Raw genomic sequence first — 17,656 nt, forward strand, 5'->3', positions numbered from 1 at the left:
AGAAAGAAGTAATGAAGAATTCGTGATGCTATAGTAACATGCTGCTACAGTGCTGGCTAAAACAACTACAGTGTTTGGCTGACTATAGATACAGTAAAAATTGGTTATAGCATCCCAACAATTAATAGAGCACCTATGAATAGATGATTCAATGGGTGATCATTTCCTAGAAGCTTTGTCTTGGTTTTTCTCATTTTCCTTCTAGTTGTCTTGGTTTTTTTTGGAATTACCTACCCATCTCAATATATATGACTCATCCCCTATACTCTTCTTTTTTTCTAGTCTCTTATACCTTTTTTTGTATCCCTCTAGTACCCTCTCCTTTGTACCACACTCTCTGTATTTGTATTTGTAATAGCTATACCTCTAATATATTTCACGTGATTTATTTATCTTCTTAAAAAAAGCTATATTATAGTTATGTGATATTATAGAAACTAAACCAAATACTAATTATAACATTTATGGATTTTGTTGGGTTGCATATTAGGAATGCTAATATTTATTATTGGTAATGTGAGAAAATTATAAATGCATTGATGCCCTTTTGGCCTACTAGTTATTAGTACTGAGTTATTTGCGCAGAATGTTTATTTTTAGGAGGGTCTAAAATCAAATCACAAGTCCTACGCAAGGTGAGAGCATAGGTTTTGTTAAGCTTACAGTTACTCTCCATCTTTGTGCACATCCATGATTTTTTTTAAATTGGGTAGCCTATCCGTAAAAATAAAAAAAATAAAAAATAATGTATTAATAAATAAATTGTCACATCAATCATCGAATGAACTTTATGAAAATGATTAGATTCAAATATGTCCATTGGCAATAACATTATTTACATGATTTGGACATTTAAATTGACAATGACTTTGACCTATTAGAGCATATATATGCACACATTCTACACTCAAATATGAACAATGCTGTTATGTTCAACTTGTCTGATATGAATATCCTTTAAATTATTATAAAGTTTTACATGCCTACCAGCCAAATAAGTCTGAATATTATAAAATTCAATATGAGCTAATTATACCAAGAATTAAAACAATTATAATATATAACTTCCTACTATTTTATATCTTTGAACACATAACATATAACTAGTAAACAACTATTATTTAGATCTTTTATAACATTCACAAATAATAATCATTAATAAATTAATATTAATGAGTAAAGTTTCGAAAAACCACTTGTCCTCCATTGATAACTCATCTTAAAGTGCTAAGAGTTCGAGTATGATATTGCCTCAAAAAATCTTGCTTCCATAATAATCAATATTGTTCACAGACTATACACTAAAATATTATATTGTTTATCAGTAGTATCTTGTGAGAGGAACAATGTTTTTTCCCCTTCATGATTACAAAGGAGAGAGAACTTATTCTTAGGGCATCTCCAATCCACAACCTCAAATTTAGTCCTGCTACATTAAATTATACTTTAACCACAAACCTCAAATTTTACATGGAAAAAGCATATTCTCAAAATATTCCTTCCATATTTTTTATTATTATTACTATTCAATAAAAACTTTAAATTAATCATTTTTAACATTAATTTAATTAAATATTTATTACAATTTAATTATTTACTAATAAAAATAAATTAAAAAATTTTACAACTAAATTTTTAATTTATTATTTAATTTAGTTAAAATTGAATTATGAATTTCTTAATTGTTTTGATAAATAATGAAATTAATTTTTCATGTAGCAGGAAAATATTTAATACATAAACACATAATTTATTACAATTTTAACAACAAGAAAATTAGTTTAATTAGATATTTTACATTGAAAATCATTGACAAAATACAACAAATACTTAATATTACAACATAACATTATAAAGGAACATTGTCTCATTGTGGTACCAATACTATCATGTGGGGCGAGTTACATATGGGGCTATAACGGTTTGGTAGTCAAAAACTATATATAATCTCATAGTGGTATTTTATTTACCTTGCAATTTTTGAAAAATGATAAATACAGTTTCTCTCATATATGAGACTCAATACACAATAAATAAACAGGATTTATACCGAAGCGTGAGTGAGATATTTAAATTCCATGAAATGAAATGTCATCCTCTGGTTTATATATATATATATATATATAAATTTGAATTCAAAATTTGTTACTTCCTGTGATCAAAATTTTACAACTTAAATGTCCAATCCTAGCTCGTAAAACAATTTTATATTCTCACATGCATCAAGGAAAACTCGAATATATTAATAATATGCAATTCATGAATATTATCAGTTTTAATATATATTTTAATTTCCATGATTTGAAGTTTTGAATTGTTTGAACGTATGCCCTTGCAATTGGTCTAAATTACAATAGTACCTCTATAAACTTCAGAGGCTGAGGGCATTTCCGTTATTTCAGCAAAAAAGGGAGACTATTTCGGGGCAGCTTGTCGGGGCAGCGGTGAAACGGAAGCCTCCGCAAACCCTAGGCGTTGATTTCGTGTGTTCTTCTCCCAATTGATCGATTTCCTCTTCTTTTCCGTCTCTCCATGTCGAAAAGGTTCGATCTTGTATCCTTATTCTTGTTTTTAATTCCTTTTTATGAACCCTAGAATAGCTAAATCGAGTATTCCAACTTTGTTTTTCTTGGATTGTTTTTCTGATTGTTCCTCGGTTTCTGTTTTTTCTTGGTCCTTTACTTTTTGGATTTTTTTAGACGATGAAAGGTGATGGTGATGATTTGTTCTAGTTATTTTTGGAGAAAAAATTGGGTTTTTATGTGTTCAAGCTTCCAATTTTGATGAAAACTGGGCAAAATCGAAGAGGTTTGGATGGCTTTAGATTTCTTTTATTTTGGTTTCTTGATGAGTTGGAACCCTAGCTGTTAAATCTCATATTTGCATCTCTGTACTCTGTGATATCTGTGCTATTTGGTTGATGATTTCTGATTTTAATTCTTATGACTTATCTAGAGTTCTTTGCAAGTTCTTTGCGCATGGGGCATGCCTGAAAGGGGAACACTGTGATTTCTCACATGATTGGAAAGATCAGGCCAACAATGTAATACATTTTGCTTTTGTCTCTGTGTTTTTCACTAGTCATTTCTAACATATTTTTGCATATTGATGCTTGCTGGTGATGCAGATATGTACTTTTTATCAAAAGGGGGTTTGCACGTATGGCAGTCGTTGCAGATATGACCATGTTAAGGTTACTCGGCACCAGCCTTCTGTGCCATCTTCATCATCAAATGCCCATCCTCGTGCAGTACTAAGCTCTAACCAAATTGTCCATCCTACTGAAGTTGTTACGGTGAATGAGCAAACTACACGACATGCAAGTGGTCATGGGAAAGCCGCATGGACCCCCCAAAGTAATGAAGCTCATGCTTTTCAGGATAGTGAGGATAGACATTGCCCTGCTTCACTTGCTGACCAACCAATCTGTTCATTTGCTGCTGCTGGTAGTTGTCCGCATGGTGAAAATTGTGCACATATTCATGGAGACTTGTGTGCCATATGTGGAAAGCAGTGCTTGCATCCATACAGGCCGGATGAACGAGAAGAGCATATTAAGCTTTGCACAAAAAATAATATGAGGCTTGAAGCTTTGAGACTTAGCCAGGACATAGAGTGTTGTGTATGCTTGGAACGTGTGCTTTTGAAACCCACTGCTGCTGAGCGCAAGTTTGGATTGCTATCAGAATGCGACCATCCTTTCTGTATTTCATGCATTCGGAATTGGCGTAGCAATTCTCCAGCATCTGGTATGGATGTCAATGCCGCATTAAGGGCATGTCCGATATGCCGTAAGCTGTCATACTTTGTGATCCCAAGTGTTATTTGGTATTCATCAAAGGAGGAAAAACAAGAGATAATTGACAACTACAAAGCTAAGCTTCAGTAATTTGTCATCCTGATCCTTTCTATTTATGTTTTTTTGTTGAGCTGCTATAGGAAATTTTTTTTTTCCATCTCTGTTCACTGCTTTTGATATGTTATGTTTACCAAGCTTTAGCTCTTAGACAAAACCAAAGTATGTTTTTTTACCACTAATTTCCTCTAATATGTTTTTCTTTCTCATGAAGTTCCAACTGTAGGGAATTATCAAATTAGCCAATAACTGGAAGCAAGATTGTATTTCTAAGTGATATTGCTAAAGTTATTAGACCTGTTCTGTATGCTGATGCTAACATGAATTTTCTTATCACTAGGTCGATCGATTGCAAATACTTTGATTTTGGGAACGGGACATGCCCTTTCGGGACTAGTTGCTTCTACAAGGTATATCAGTATCTAAATTTACATTTGTTGTGGTTGTATCCTCTAAAGTAAATTTTTTTTTAGGCCCTCAGTAATACATGAATTATTTTGCATAGGGATTTTATTATTTTTAAGGGAAAAGCTCTACTTTCTGGATGGACAAGGTTGAGTGAATTCCATTGAATAGGGGCATTTAATGTTATGATGGAGTTAATGCTGTTTCTCAAAAAAGTTGACACCTGTTGTTTAAAAAAACTTTTATTGTCTAGACTCTAGATGCCATAGAAATTGGACCAGATGGTAGATGTTGGAGCATGGTTTAATATTTTTGATAATATGTTTTTATCTAAGAAGTAAGAACCATTCTTGTGCACTAAGTTGAAATTAGTTTTATTCCTATTATCCTTTTGAGATAGGTTTTTTATTCACGTCCAACGAATATATTCTAGATTGCAGACTGAGCTGATAAATGTCAGCTTTATGCTATTCTCTTTTCACTGTGCTGAACTGCTCTGTGCTGATATCTTGTTGTGTGTATATATATATGATGCTTTTGATATATTTTCATTTGAATGAAATTGGTGCTTGTGTTCAATAATGTATATGGATGTCACTATAAACTCATTAGAACATATGTTCTGATTGTTATTCTAATTTTAGTTTTTGGTGGATAAAGAAAAGCAAGCTTTTCATGCATGTACTCTGTAAATTCAATTTATACTTAGAAGGGAAAGGTATATGGGGTTTAATAAGTGCTACATTTGCTGTCTTCCAGCACAAATACAAGCCGCACTTAAACAGGCCCCGTCCACGTAGGCCTCGTACATATCAGCCTCATATGAACAGGCACAGAGGGGTAGCCATAGAAGAAGAGGAGCTGTCTGATCTGGTCAGACTAGCCATGATTGAAGAAGGACTTCGTGAATTTGGCAGTCATCTTGATCTGGATGAAGTCATAGATGAAGAAGAATTACCGGACTTTGCCAGACTAGTCATGGACGAAGACGGACTAGTGGATCTTGCCAGACTAGTCATGGCTGAAGATGGACTCCTGGACCCCTCGGACCTTGATGATGATGATGTTCACAACTTGTCGGAGATGTTTCTGTTCATGCAGCTAGGCCTTAGTAATCAGGACTCTTTGAGTGATGATGATGAGATCTAATCCCTGGAGCACATTATATTCCATCAGTTGTAGTAACCTAGATATTTATTTCCATTAGTTTGCTCTAGCCTTTTCAAGATGCAAACAACCTTATCTTTTTGCTGTTGTACAACCTGTGGCTTATTCACGCTCTCATTTGAAGACAGGAAGAGAACATTTGATTTCCCAGGCTTAGATTATATAAGTGTATCTGGTGAGTAGTGAAGGTGATGGTTTTTGCTGCAGTAAAAATGGAGTGATAAACTGGCATTTTAAGGAATGAGACTTTTTTATGTTTGTCTAATGTTGTGAGTGGTGATTATCTTATCTTATTGGCTAATTGCATTGTTGCAAGGGGTCCAAAAATGCATATGATCTTGCATGTGGAATATTATGCGTCATGTGTAACAGTTTAATGCTTTGTATCTTTCTATCTGTGGAAGTGAATCATGTTACAGGATAAGAAAGATGAGATTTCTACAAAATTTGTCAAAATCTCTGCCTGATTGAGGTCTACTATGTATTTTACACTTATTGATGTTAACTGCAATTCATGTTTACTGTTTTGTGTTGCTAACTAAATTGTTTTTAGTGATTCTGACATTTACATTATCAATTATTGCAGCATGCTTACAGAGATGGCCGGTTGGAAGAAGTCGTACTACGGCACCTTGATGCTGAGGATGGAAACATTGTGATCGCGAAAAACATCAGGTTTATTTTTTTGCAACAAAGCTTAATGTTAATGAGAAACACACCTGTTATTGAACTGATGCAATGTTTCTGTAATTTTTTGTCTCAGGCTTTCTGACTTCCTCAGTGATTTGCATATTTAAGATATAATCCCTGCCATTGTAAATTCTACCTAAGGTCCATACGATTTTTGTCTTTATTTTAGTGACAAATTTATACTTGTTTCATTGCCTAATGTCTATAATGTCCATAATGTAGGTGTTCTCTGTTTGGAATTGAAGAAAGATCAGGGTTTACAGACCTGATAAATAACAGCAGTTTGCTGCTGTAACTTGATCAGCAAAAGCTACACAGTTTCTACACCAGGTGAAATTAAAACAAAAGAAAAAAAAAAACCAGAAAAGGTTAAAAGAAAATGAAAAAAAAAAATTGAAAAAACAATCAGGAAGTAATACTTCAGTGTGTTCCCTTTTGAAATCAATTCTCTTCTTTGTGTTTATCTGCAATCTTGCCATATTTATTATATACATTTGAAGGATTGCAAAAGGATTAAATTGTAATTCTTTTCCTGGTGGTTTTTCTTCTTTTTGAATTTTATATATAATTATAGTGTGTAGAATTTTGGCTTTCTTTTTATTGTGTTAGTTTGGGTAACTATAAAAAGAAAAGTTTTTGATATTCAAACAAATACAAGAAACTTTTTGGTTTGTCATGTTGCTCTAAGAAACTTTTTTCCTTGAGAGTAAATTACTTTTTGTAGACTCTGGAATAATCTTTTGTTGGTTGTTTATTATCATTTTCTTGTTTTATCTGAATGCCAGTGATAAAAAGGGTTAAGTGCATATGTTTTTTAGTGTTTGGATTTTTTATGAAGAAACCCCTGATTATTTGCTAATTTATTGTATTTACTTTAAAAAAAATAATTATTATGCAATTTTTTTTAATGAAACGTGGATAAATTGTGTGTCAGCGGCATGAATAGGGTATAGACTTATAGTTCTCAATTTGTGTGGCTTGATGTTTGAATTCGTTAAATAGGAACAGGAACAGGAACAAGAGTTGAGGTTTTTTTTTAAAACCCTACTCGCTGAGGTGCTCCGGGAGAGATCCTTAGGATAAAATAATAAATTTTAATTTATATTACTCAATTGTTTTATTTTATTTTTTTTAACCCTTATTTGTTGAGGTGTTTCATGGTTGTTCACTTGTCCGGCATTATTGCCCATTTTTGTTTTTTATTTTTAATTTAACATGAAAAAAAATCAATAAAAACATGTTTGATATTTTGTTTTTTTTAAAATTTTTTTTTAAAAAATAATATTTTAATATTTTTCAACTTTTTCACCATCTTTTCTTTATGAAGCCATTTTTCTTACTCTTTTAAATTTATTTATAAAATTTATTATTTGGACAGTGGATACAGTATAAAAAATTATATTATCAGAAAGTATTTATAAAAATTATTATTTGACCTCTTAATTTTTATAAATTAGATATAACATATTTAAAAAAAATTATAATTATTTCTCAATAGCCGCCTGCCTTTATTTTAATTTTTTAAGTTGAATTCTCAAAGTATTTTTACATTTTTTAATCAATAAATGCAACAATTTTCTTCTGGTTCTACCATTGATACCAAATAAGCTATAACAAATTGCTTGCGTTAAAGATGAAATTATATCTTTCACATGTATAATTTTTTAAATTTCAATTAATACAATTTATATGAGATATATTTTATGTGTAAAAAACCAATTTTATGTCATTAATTAATATAATTATGAAGAATAATTTAAAAAATAATAAAAAGGTGTCAGCCCTAAGGAAATGTTGTGTTTTCAGGTTTTTTTAAAATACACAATTATTAATTATTTATGTATCTAAATATGTTTTATTTTTAAAATATTAACAACAAAACATAAACAAAAAAAAACAAAACAAAACAATAATAATAATAAGTGGAAATTGCCAAAAAAAAATCCTTTAAGCTCAGAAATCGCTAAAAACACCCCATTAGCTTTAGTAATCCCCCAAAATCCCTCCTTTTAAACTCTATGCTTTTTCAAACCCCCAAACCCCTCAGAATCTGGATGCGAACTGAGTGAGTTTCAAATTTTTTGACCTAAAATGCCCTCAGCATGGGGAGTCGGGCCGCAGCCCATCTCGAGCGATTTGAGAGGAAGTGGGCGGTTTTTCCGTAGGGTAATCCCTAGAGACGTAATTTATCGGAGCCTTTTTACTTGCTTTTTTTCTCAACTCACATCTTCGCACTTTTTCCATTTCCCGTCGCCTCCGAGTTGTCTTTACCCGGCCAAGCCTCTCAGAATTGGCATTTCATCGCCTTTTCCCTTTCCACCCCAGATCTCGAGCGAGAAGTCCCCCGCAAGAACTAGTTGGCATTTCATCGCTTTGCAATCTAAGGTATCGAGTATGGTTTTACGTTAACTGCTGCTACAAAAGAAAGATTTTTTTCGTTTTTGCTTTTTCAGGCTCCTGCTTTGTTGGAAGATATCAAGTCTCGCAGGGGATTTCTACCGGGTTTTGTTAGTCTCATAGGAGATTTCGTCGGGTTTTTGTTTTTGTTTTGTATTTTCAGATGTATACACTATCGAAATAGTTTTTTCGATTGTTATGATTTGCGTAATATTTATAACGTACATTTCCCTTTCGCTTGATATGGCTGCATGCTTTTACAAAGCGAGGTCTGACGCTTAAGAAATGAGATGTTACAGCTTAAAAATTTGTTGTCTCTGCTTAAGTATTCTCGCCTCTGCTTAAAAATGGGTCTCGCTTAACATTTTATATCACTCGCTTAATAACCGAGAGCTTTACCGCTTAAAACCTTATATTTCCGCTTAAACTTTTGTCAATACCGCATGTCGAATGTGGTTGTTATTGTCAGCAGTTTGTGATTACGGGCGGTCAACCCTAGTTAATGGGCGATGCTATTTCGACAATCGAATCGCGGAGACCTTAGTCGAATTGAAAGATAACACGACCCTCGACTAATCGGGAGATTATTCAAGGACACCGCTTGCGCTGCTCATCGAAGCTGGAAGCTATATACCAAGAGAGGACCCTTCTTGATTCTCTTTTGCAAAAGTACGATGGTCGCACCAATAAATTCAGTGATCGTGGAAAAGCTCCCGCCGAAGTCTGCACCTCAAGACGTGGCCCCTCGTTTCGGGTCTCATACACGATGGCGACGCAGTGGTCTTCGTAAGAAGAAAACCGAAAGTTAGCGCTCAAGGGCTGTGATCTATCAAAGACCCACGAGACACGTAGACTCCATCAAGAGCACTCCCGTGCAACTTGTCTCGACTGAGGGGTAGAAGAAGATAATTTTGTCAAACTCCGATCGCGTACTCTACGGGGACAAATGCCCTCTTCCCAAATACATCATGCTCGGCTCCGAATCGATCGCTGATTACGCCGATGATCTACCACCCATGGGGCGAGACGCACGGGCGCAGCGACGCACGCTGTCTTATGGAGGATATTCCACTGCGCAAACCGCCCTGAGCGCAAGATAGACGCTACCGGGAAGAAGACCAACACAGTGGTACATTAAGGGTTGCTCTGCCGCGCTTAACGCCCTGTTTTACGAGCTGACCGAACGGGGAAGAAAGTCCGCTTCTGCAAGATCCCAAGAATGTCGCTACACGCGAAAGTACTTTCACCTAAGCAAGCGACTGTAGAAACGAGCTTGTCATCGCTCGACGGAAAAGAGGTAATAAATCACGGACAATGTTTAACATAAGTCTTTAATGTTTAAACATTTTATTTAGCGCTTAACTTTAGTATTTATCGCTTAAAAACTTATTCATACTAGTTTAAATATTTTGTTCTCCGCTTAATTATATTCTATAACGCTTTAAAATATATAAACACTGCTTAAATATAGTTTTTTTATAGTTTAAAACGAATGATTTTGCTCGAAAATTGTTCGGTTTTACATATGTTAGTTTCCCGAGCTGCTCCCGACGACGTCAAGAAGAAATATTTGTTGGGGCCAACCAACCGATGGACTGCCATCGCTCCCGAACCACTCGTCAAGGCGTGACGAGAGAGCCCTCATCGCGGCGCTACCGGACGCCGCTCTCCCTACTTCCACCCCACCACGCCAGACGCATTCCTCGACGCCGAGAAGCCCTCCCCTACCACTGCAGATCGCAACAACCCCCTACCACGATCAAACGACACCCTCCGATCGTGGCGATTTCCCGACCATGGCAGCACCCTCCCGACCGCTAGGCACTCCACCGCATGACATTAGGCGTAAGATGTCACCGCGAACTCTTACGCAGTATGCCGATATTGACGATCGAAGTTTCTCGCTTGTCGCTGCTGGTTGAGGCGCTGGAAGGATCGGGTCACAGCGCCATCCCTCGAAAAGAATCAAGCACCCGGATGAACGAGGCGCTGAATTTCGACGACGATGACATCATCGGGAAGGTCATTCCAAGGCGGCCACATTCAAGAGACTTCATGAAAAAGAGGAGAACAATATCGCTTCCGCTCTCCACCGACCGACGATGAAACAATAGCAACACCATCGGGCGGCCGATGCCGCTTGGCTGAGAAGGACATCGAGATGATGCGGTTGCCGTCACTGCTGAGAAGGTCGCCGACTCTTCTCAATGAAATCCTCGACCCTGGAACCGGCCGCCGAGATCGCGTGCATCAAAGATGGACACAATCCTCAAGATCAAGAACAAGTTAAGGGGTGTGTCTCCCAACGATGCCGTTGTCACGGCCACGGGCCGAGAAGATCGTCGAATCCGCTGTCGCGGCCGACAAGATCAGCAGACTAAGCAGACACAATCCCCACCACAACAAGAACCATGTAAGTGATGTGTTATGTCGATGTGCCGATGCTGCCGTCTCTCGCGATCGGCTCGACACAATCCCACAACAAGAACAACCATGTAAGGACGTGTTCTGCACTGATGCCGCCGCCATCGTCCCCCACATCGAAGGAAGATGCGCCAAGACCCCGACCGAGCAACGAGAGAGATGATCAAGGCCAATCAAAAATCGGACCGTACTTGCTAGGAAAGCTTTTTATTCAAGAAGAAATGGGTCGGGCCTCGAGTCGCTTTTAATAAATACGAGCAGGAGTCGGCGAGGATCTTCCTCAACCGCTCCGCGGATCGGTAAGTGTAAAGTTTTTTTATGATATTGTTTAAAGGTTTTTATTATAGTGTTTAACTATTACCTAATAGTGTTTAATACTTTTATGTTATCATTTAATTTGTCTACTTAACGTTTAATTATATATAATATCATGTAACAATTGATAATATCATTTAAATATTTATAATATTGTCTTTATTATATCTCGATATCGCTTAATCCCTCACAGACCGTCGCGTGGAAGAACGACGTCACAAGACTCACACGCCGACAAATTATACACGCCGCTGAGGGGAAGGAGACGGTCATCGATGATGCTGATGGACGCTCGGATGCATAATACAAAAAGTCACGAGCAAAGAGCCATATCCTTACAAGAAGCGCGCTCCATCATCGACACGCTACTGCTTATGCCAAAGCAGTGACGACGCATACGACACAATTACTGGCTATGATCGGGATGCGCACGAAAACCGCATGAAGTTCAAATTGTCATCCTCCCGATAATCATGAACGGCCACTTCCATGTCGCCGACCGACAATGATAAACAAGAATACGTGCATTATTCTTCAAGTCCGGTACGATAAGGACGCCATGGACATGGTAAGTTCTTTAATTACGTCCGATTAATATCTGCGGTGGTATTTAAATCGGTATTCTAATCTCGACTCTGCATATCTCGACACTGAATCTATCTCGACATTTGTGTCGATACGGAGTTCGCGAGTCGGCGATGGCAAAGTACCCACTCGCATCGACATAGAAACCCCACGCTAAAACAAAGAAGGCCGATCGCGCCTGGCCTCACGCCATGCGGTTTATCGAGCAATTACTTTGAAGCGAGAAGTTACTGCCACCGCAGCATGTATCGCCCTTACCCTCAAATTAAGGTACGTTACCCGCGATACTTAAGGAGGGAGGGCAGCACGGCCTTCACGACAAAGGGGGTCGCCACAAGCGGTTAAATTTTGTTTTCAAGAACATGTCATGTATATCCGAACGTCAATTTTTGTTTTCGAACGTAACTCGACAAATTCAATTCATTGTTTTCGTGTTCAAGAGCACGACTTAGTAGTATCTTAATGTAAATTTTTGTTTGTTTTGAATTGTAAAGCAGGTTAAATTCCATTTAATTTCATTTCATTGTTTAATTTACATTCTAATTGTGTACATTTCACTTTCATTGTTTAAATATACTATATATCGTTTAAACATCACTGAAATATTTCAAATTACAGCCAGATCCGCTTTAAAATAACAATGTCTCTCGCTTTAAAATATGGAAAGTCGCTCCATCAATACACAATGTTTCCCGCCATCGCCGGGCTTTATTAACAATGCCTAGCTCGGGCGGCGCTTTCATCAGAAGATCGCCGATCGCGACCGGATCCACGGCAACGGGCCGCAATGTAACTCGCGGACATCAAACACTTGCGACTCGATCCTCTTTCGTCTAGGCCGCCCAGGCTGCCTTCTCGTCACAGGCGGTCGCAAACGAATATAATGTTTAAGTGATAATGACAATATTTAAACGTTAACTTAAATACTTAAGCAAAATGACTTTTGACATATTTAAACACTAATGGCCCCTGCATAACCGGAACAATTAAAAGAGAAGGAACTTACAACGAGTAAAAACCTGCTTTCATTAGGATTCGCCAATCGCACATTTTTCTCGCTCCTCGACGACAAGATCAACTACAAAGACATTTCAAGATGGAGCGACGCGACACATCCGCCGGAAGTCAACATCGCTTTCTATTGGGCAAACCGCTTTATATCCATCCGCATGATGTAACTTAGCTCCCGATAAGAGAAACTTCGAGACCCATCGCCACATATCTCAGCCTAACACCAACTCAAGAAGTCTCGAGCCGGAACATTAGCACTCTTCCCTCCCCTGCTCAATCTAGCAATACCACAAAAACTCTCCATAATATATCGACGAAAAACCAAATCGATAATTCAAAAACTCTCCATAATATAGTCAAGAAGTTAAGAAGAAGTTAAGAAGAAGACGAAACAACAAATGCAGCTAGATAGGCAAACAAGAAAAGTGCATATATATATATCACTCGTCACGATGAAGACCAAAAAAAGCATAGAGGTTAGACTAGACGTGATGTGATTGGGTGGTATTTTTCCCTCCATCAGAAGGGCAAAAAAAGGAAAAATATATGCCATCGTCACGACGAAGACGTATTGTCATCGCCGACATGAGTATCCTGCTTAACCGCCAAGTTTTTTATGTTTAAACAGATACACATAGTGTTTAATATAACGATCACGGTTTAAATAAAGTCTATATCATGTAAATAATACGTAAAACGCTTAAATATAGTGATTTAACCGTTTAAAATATTTGTTATCGTTTAAATCGAATGCTTTCAACGACATCACGATAAGATGGGTACCCTCCCGGTCACCGACTAAACATCTTTACGTATTTTCTTAAACACCGTTGTCATTGTTTAAAGAGTAACAAATGTATTGTTTAACTTTTTTTCTATTGTTTACAATGACGCTCTTTTGTTTCCCACATTGTTTTTACTAGGTCCTCGCTTTAAATTTCAAAAGTTCACATTCAAATAAAACATTCGCTTACAACATTTACAAAAACATTTACAACATTTACAACATTTATAACATTTACAAGGACTTTGGACACTCACGACTCGACCCTCGATAATCTGAAACAAGTGTCTCAGACATCTCGAATGCTCAACGATTGTCATAACACGCGCATCAACTCGAACCCGCATCAACATACAACATTAAAAAGGTTAAACAAACACATTCTATGAAAAACGACTATTAATCAATGTGTCATGGTCGGACTTAAGCGAAGATACTGGTAGTTAAACACGTAACGCATATAGTTGTACACCCGACGTAATGTTCTTAAACCGTAACAAAAAGTCTCAGTGATAAATATCAACCTCGCTCTTTAAAAAGGATGTTTCTCGACCTTCCTCCTCTAGAGAATCCTCCGCAATCACGCAATACGTGAAAACTTTCTTTTCTTACCCAAGTCGAAAAGCTTGCATAATTGCTTCCCGTCATCCACCGCTGGAGAATCCTCGCGATTCGTGCAATTACGCGAGCATTTTCGCCAGCAAGAAAAGATAATTTAACTTGTTGCGTGATTACGGGCCGATCGATTCTCAAGATAAGGGAAGGAGGTTCACTAAACATCCTTTCGGAGATAGAGTGGTCAGTCCGTCGGGAAGAGGAGGAAGAGGAGGAGGAGGATGAGGAGGATGATGAGGACGACGGGAGTAGTCTGTCTATGGAAGCGGTTCTTCCCGGTTATTTATAGTGCTGAAGTCCACTAAGCAGTCGACTTCTTCATATCCGAGAAAAAAAGTTAAACGCATAAAGTGGACCCACATCGATCGATGACAACGAATCGGTGTTCGAGATGATAGTACTGCAGCATAAGAATTAATGCCGCCATTAATTCTCATGCACGGATACCATAACCTCTCACCGCCACGCGTGGAATCGCCAACAATCTCGGATCAAACGAAAAAGATCACCGCTTTACGCAGAGACTTTGAGAATTTACACGCTAATACGATTAGTTATACATATAAAGATAATGTTAAACGGAGATGACAATTATTAAAACGGATATGACAATTATTAAACATATTAGTAATATATTTAAACGGATAATAGCACATATTTAAACATTATTTAAAAATATACAAATAGATAATAATAAAGCGAGGAAGAACTTTTACTAACGAAATGAACTCGTTTTTCAAAGCGGAGATCGACAATGGCACATGCTCTGCCTCGACAATAAAAATCGACTACGACTCATTTGAAGATGAAGTGCACTTTCGACCAATCCGATGGAAATCAACTTCATTTTCTTGGAGAAACCGATTTATATATTTCGTGATGATAACCTTCACCCTGAGACTACACAAATGAAACGCCATAATAAACACATGCTGGAATGGTCAAACTAATAGCAACGAGAGATTCTCACCTTATTACTGAAAACCGCGAATCGAAGTCGACAAATCAAATGAGGAGAAATGAGGGATAACAACAAGATGTAATGCAACCTCTAGGGATTGTCTCAGCAAAAACCGCTCGAAAAGGTTGAGCGTGATGTGATTTGCGCTATCCTTTCCCACCATTTTTCAAGGCCAAAAATGGGATTTCGCAGCATGGGACCAGTTTTGAAGTGAGCAGTGGGGGTAAAAAGGGAGTTAAAACAGCTAACGGAAGAAATCTGTCGGGGTGTGTAAAAAGTAGGAGGGGGTTTTTGGGAAGTTTTGAATATTAGGAGGGGTGAACAGTAATTTTCCCTAATAATAATAATAATTTCCAAATTTATGATCAATTTTTTTCACTCGGGTTCTGAGCAACAAGTAAATTATAAAAAAATTTTAAATTAGAATAAATTAAAAGAAACTCCCCAAAAATGTTCTAGAAATTCAAAAAAAGAACACCAAATAAGACTCGAAAAAAGAAACACGGAGCCGCCGAAATCACCAGAACTCTCCGTCTCGAGCTTTCTCGGAATCCATGGCGTCTCGCCTCCTCGCCGCCCGCCTCCGCCCTCTCCTCCGATCCACCGCCCTCCTCCGCCCCATTCCTATCTCCCAAAACCTAGATCCCTACCTCCTTCGTGGCCTCTCCACGTTCCCCGCCCGCCGCCCACCCTCCCGCCCTCGCCCAATTGACATCGGTGCTAGGGCACGGCAGCTCCAGTCCCGACGGCTCTGGACCTACGCGCTGACCTTCAGCTGCGTCGCCGGATTCATCGTCATCGTCCTCGCTAATTTCCAGGACCAACTCGTCTTCTACATCACCCCCTCCGATGCCCTGCAGAAGTTCAACGCCGATCCATCCAAGTCCCGGTTTCGCCTCGGTGGTCTCGTCCTCGAGGGCAGCGTCGTGTACCCCAGCTCATCCCCAGAGATGGAGTTCGTCATTACCGATCTCATCACTGACGTCCTCGTCCGCTTTGAGGGCTCGTTGCCGGATCTTTTCCGGGAGGGGCACTCAGTGGTGGTAGAGGGTTTCGTGAAGCCGGCTCCTCCGGAAGGGTTCGGGTCGGGGCCCAAAGTCTCGGAGAAGGCCAGGCAAATTGGGTGTTTCTTCAAAGCCACGGAGGTGCTTGCGAAGCACGACGAGAAGTACATGCCCAAAGAGGTTGCTGCCGCGCTTGAGAAGAACAAGAAGTTGTTAGAGGCCGAGGCTGATGCCGGAGCAGCCGGAGATGGTGAAACTAGGAGCTGAAGGCTTCGTTGAGGTTTTCTTTCTAAACTCACTCACAATTTTTGAGATTTATTAGTCATGAGTAGAATGAATTGAACCTACATTTTTGAAGAATTTTTATCATATTGTTGTATTTTTTGAGATGATTACTTGTGAAGTTTTCGGCATGAGAATAGATATCAGGAATAAAGGAGATGTTTTGCTTGTTGAGACAGTTGATATAGACAACTTGTTGAAGACACGTTCATATGAAATTCACAGTTCTAATTTGTTGAGACCAAGCATTTGTGTGTGTGTTTTTTTTGTTCTTGTTCTTCAATTGATTGTTGAAAAATGTGATTTTTGTTTGTGTTTGTTCAAAGGTGTGGTTTTTGTGTGTGGATGTTTTATTCAGGTTTGAAAAGCATGAATATGTATATATATATATACAAGGAATAAAGGAGATGTGTTGAGACAATGATGTATACCACTTGTCAAAGATAATCATATGGAATTCTATGTTTTTAATTTGTTGAGAGAAAGCATTTGAATTTTTCTTCTTGCTCAATTGGTTGTTCCAAAAATGTGATTGTTTGTGAGTTTGAATTTAGATTTTAATTGTTTAGAGTTTGTTCAAAGGTTGGTTTATGTGTGTCAATGGCATTGAGGTTAGATAATCATGTTAAATATTTGCGTTGATTTGTAGATGTAAGAGGTATAATCCCTTGTTTTTAAGGATGAGTGTATTCATATTAAATGAGTATTGAAAAGGAGCTTGAGGCAGAAGTTGTGGCAATGGTTTTTGTAGAGAAAGGTTGTACTTGCCAAACTTTGCTAGATAATGTGGACTTTAACTGCTCCCAGAAAAAAAGACTGGGATTTTTAGGATTTTTGTCGGATGCAACTAGTTTGATGATGCATGTAGAAAAATGAGAGAAATGAAGATGAGAAAGAAAAAGATTACCCGGTTATCCATCTTATTCTCTTCATCCAATAATACGATAGAGAATAGTTTTTCCTAATTTTTGTTTAGTTTCCTTTATTTTTCTTTCAATCCAAACACTCCATTAAGAGACAAGTCCTATCGCGGCATCGTGTATAATTCATAAATTCTCCCTTTCATTAGAAGAAAATGCTGCACAGCAACACCTTGTTGCCTATTCCTTAACTGAGACATCTATTTAACTATTTAACCTTATGGTTAAACCGTTAAACTG

The 17,656-nt window shown here is 37.6% G+C and overlaps 2 protein-coding genes across 3 annotated transcripts; both read left to right on the forward strand.

Moving 5' to 3' along the window:
- The first annotated feature begins 2,409 nt into the window (after positions 1–2,409).
- On the forward strand, positions 2,410–6,716 carry LOC120252826 (E3 ubiquitin-protein ligase makorin). Of its 2 annotated transcripts, XM_039260998.1 has the most exons (7): positions 2,410–2,543; positions 2,956–3,043; positions 3,128–3,885; positions 4,197–4,266; positions 6,015–6,103; positions 6,192–6,259; positions 6,341–6,716. In XM_039260998.1, the coding sequence occupies exons 1-6, from the start codon at positions 2,533–2,535 to the stop codon at positions 6,223–6,225; spliced, it is 1,050 nt and encodes a 349-aa protein (XP_039116932.1). In that variant the 5' UTR covers positions 2,410–2,532; the 3' UTR covers positions 6,226–6,259; positions 6,341–6,716. The 2 variants fall into 2 exon arrangements, with proteins under 2 accessions (XP_039116932.1, XP_039116931.1); XM_039260997.1 differs by lacking the exons at positions 6,015–6,103; positions 6,192–6,259; positions 6,341–6,716 and adding an exon at positions 5,021–5,682.
- An 8,990-nt stretch (positions 6,717–15,706) lies between these two features.
- Positions 15,707–16,518, forward strand: LOC120252852 (cytochrome c-type biogenesis protein CcmE homolog, mitochondrial). The gene has a single exon (XM_039261045.1). It carries the CDS (start codon positions 15,765–15,767, stop codon positions 16,479–16,481), a length of 717 nt encoding a protein of 238 aa, XP_039116979.1. The 5' UTR covers positions 15,707–15,764; the 3' UTR covers positions 16,482–16,518.
- Positions 16,519–17,656: the final 1,138 nt, after the last annotated feature.

Source organism: Dioscorea cayenensis, chromosome 24 (genome assembly GCF_009730915.1).
Source record: "Dioscorea cayenensis subsp. rotundata cultivar TDr96_F1 chromosome 24, TDr96_F1_v2_PseudoChromosome.rev07_lg8_w22 25.fasta, whole genome shotgun sequence".
Classification (NCBI taxonomy): Eukaryota; Viridiplantae; Streptophyta; class Magnoliopsida; order Dioscoreales; family Dioscoreaceae; genus Dioscorea; species Dioscorea cayenensis.

Excerpts from the sequence above, each read along its gene's own strand:
- LOC120252826 (XM_039260997.1), top strand. Across the intron at positions 3,044-3,127 it reads GGAAAGATCAGGCCAACAAT|ATATGTACTTTTTATCAAAA; the intron begins GTAATACATTTT and ends CTGGTGATGCAG. Across the intron at positions 3,886-4,196 it reads AACTACAAAGCTAAGCTTCA|GTCGATCGATTGCAAATACT; the intron begins GTAATTTGTCAT and ends TCTTATCACTAG.
- LOC120252852 (XM_039261045.1), top strand. The coding sequence starts at position 15,765 with ATGGCGTCTCGCCTCCTCGCCGCCCGCCTCCGCCCTCTCCTCCGATCC.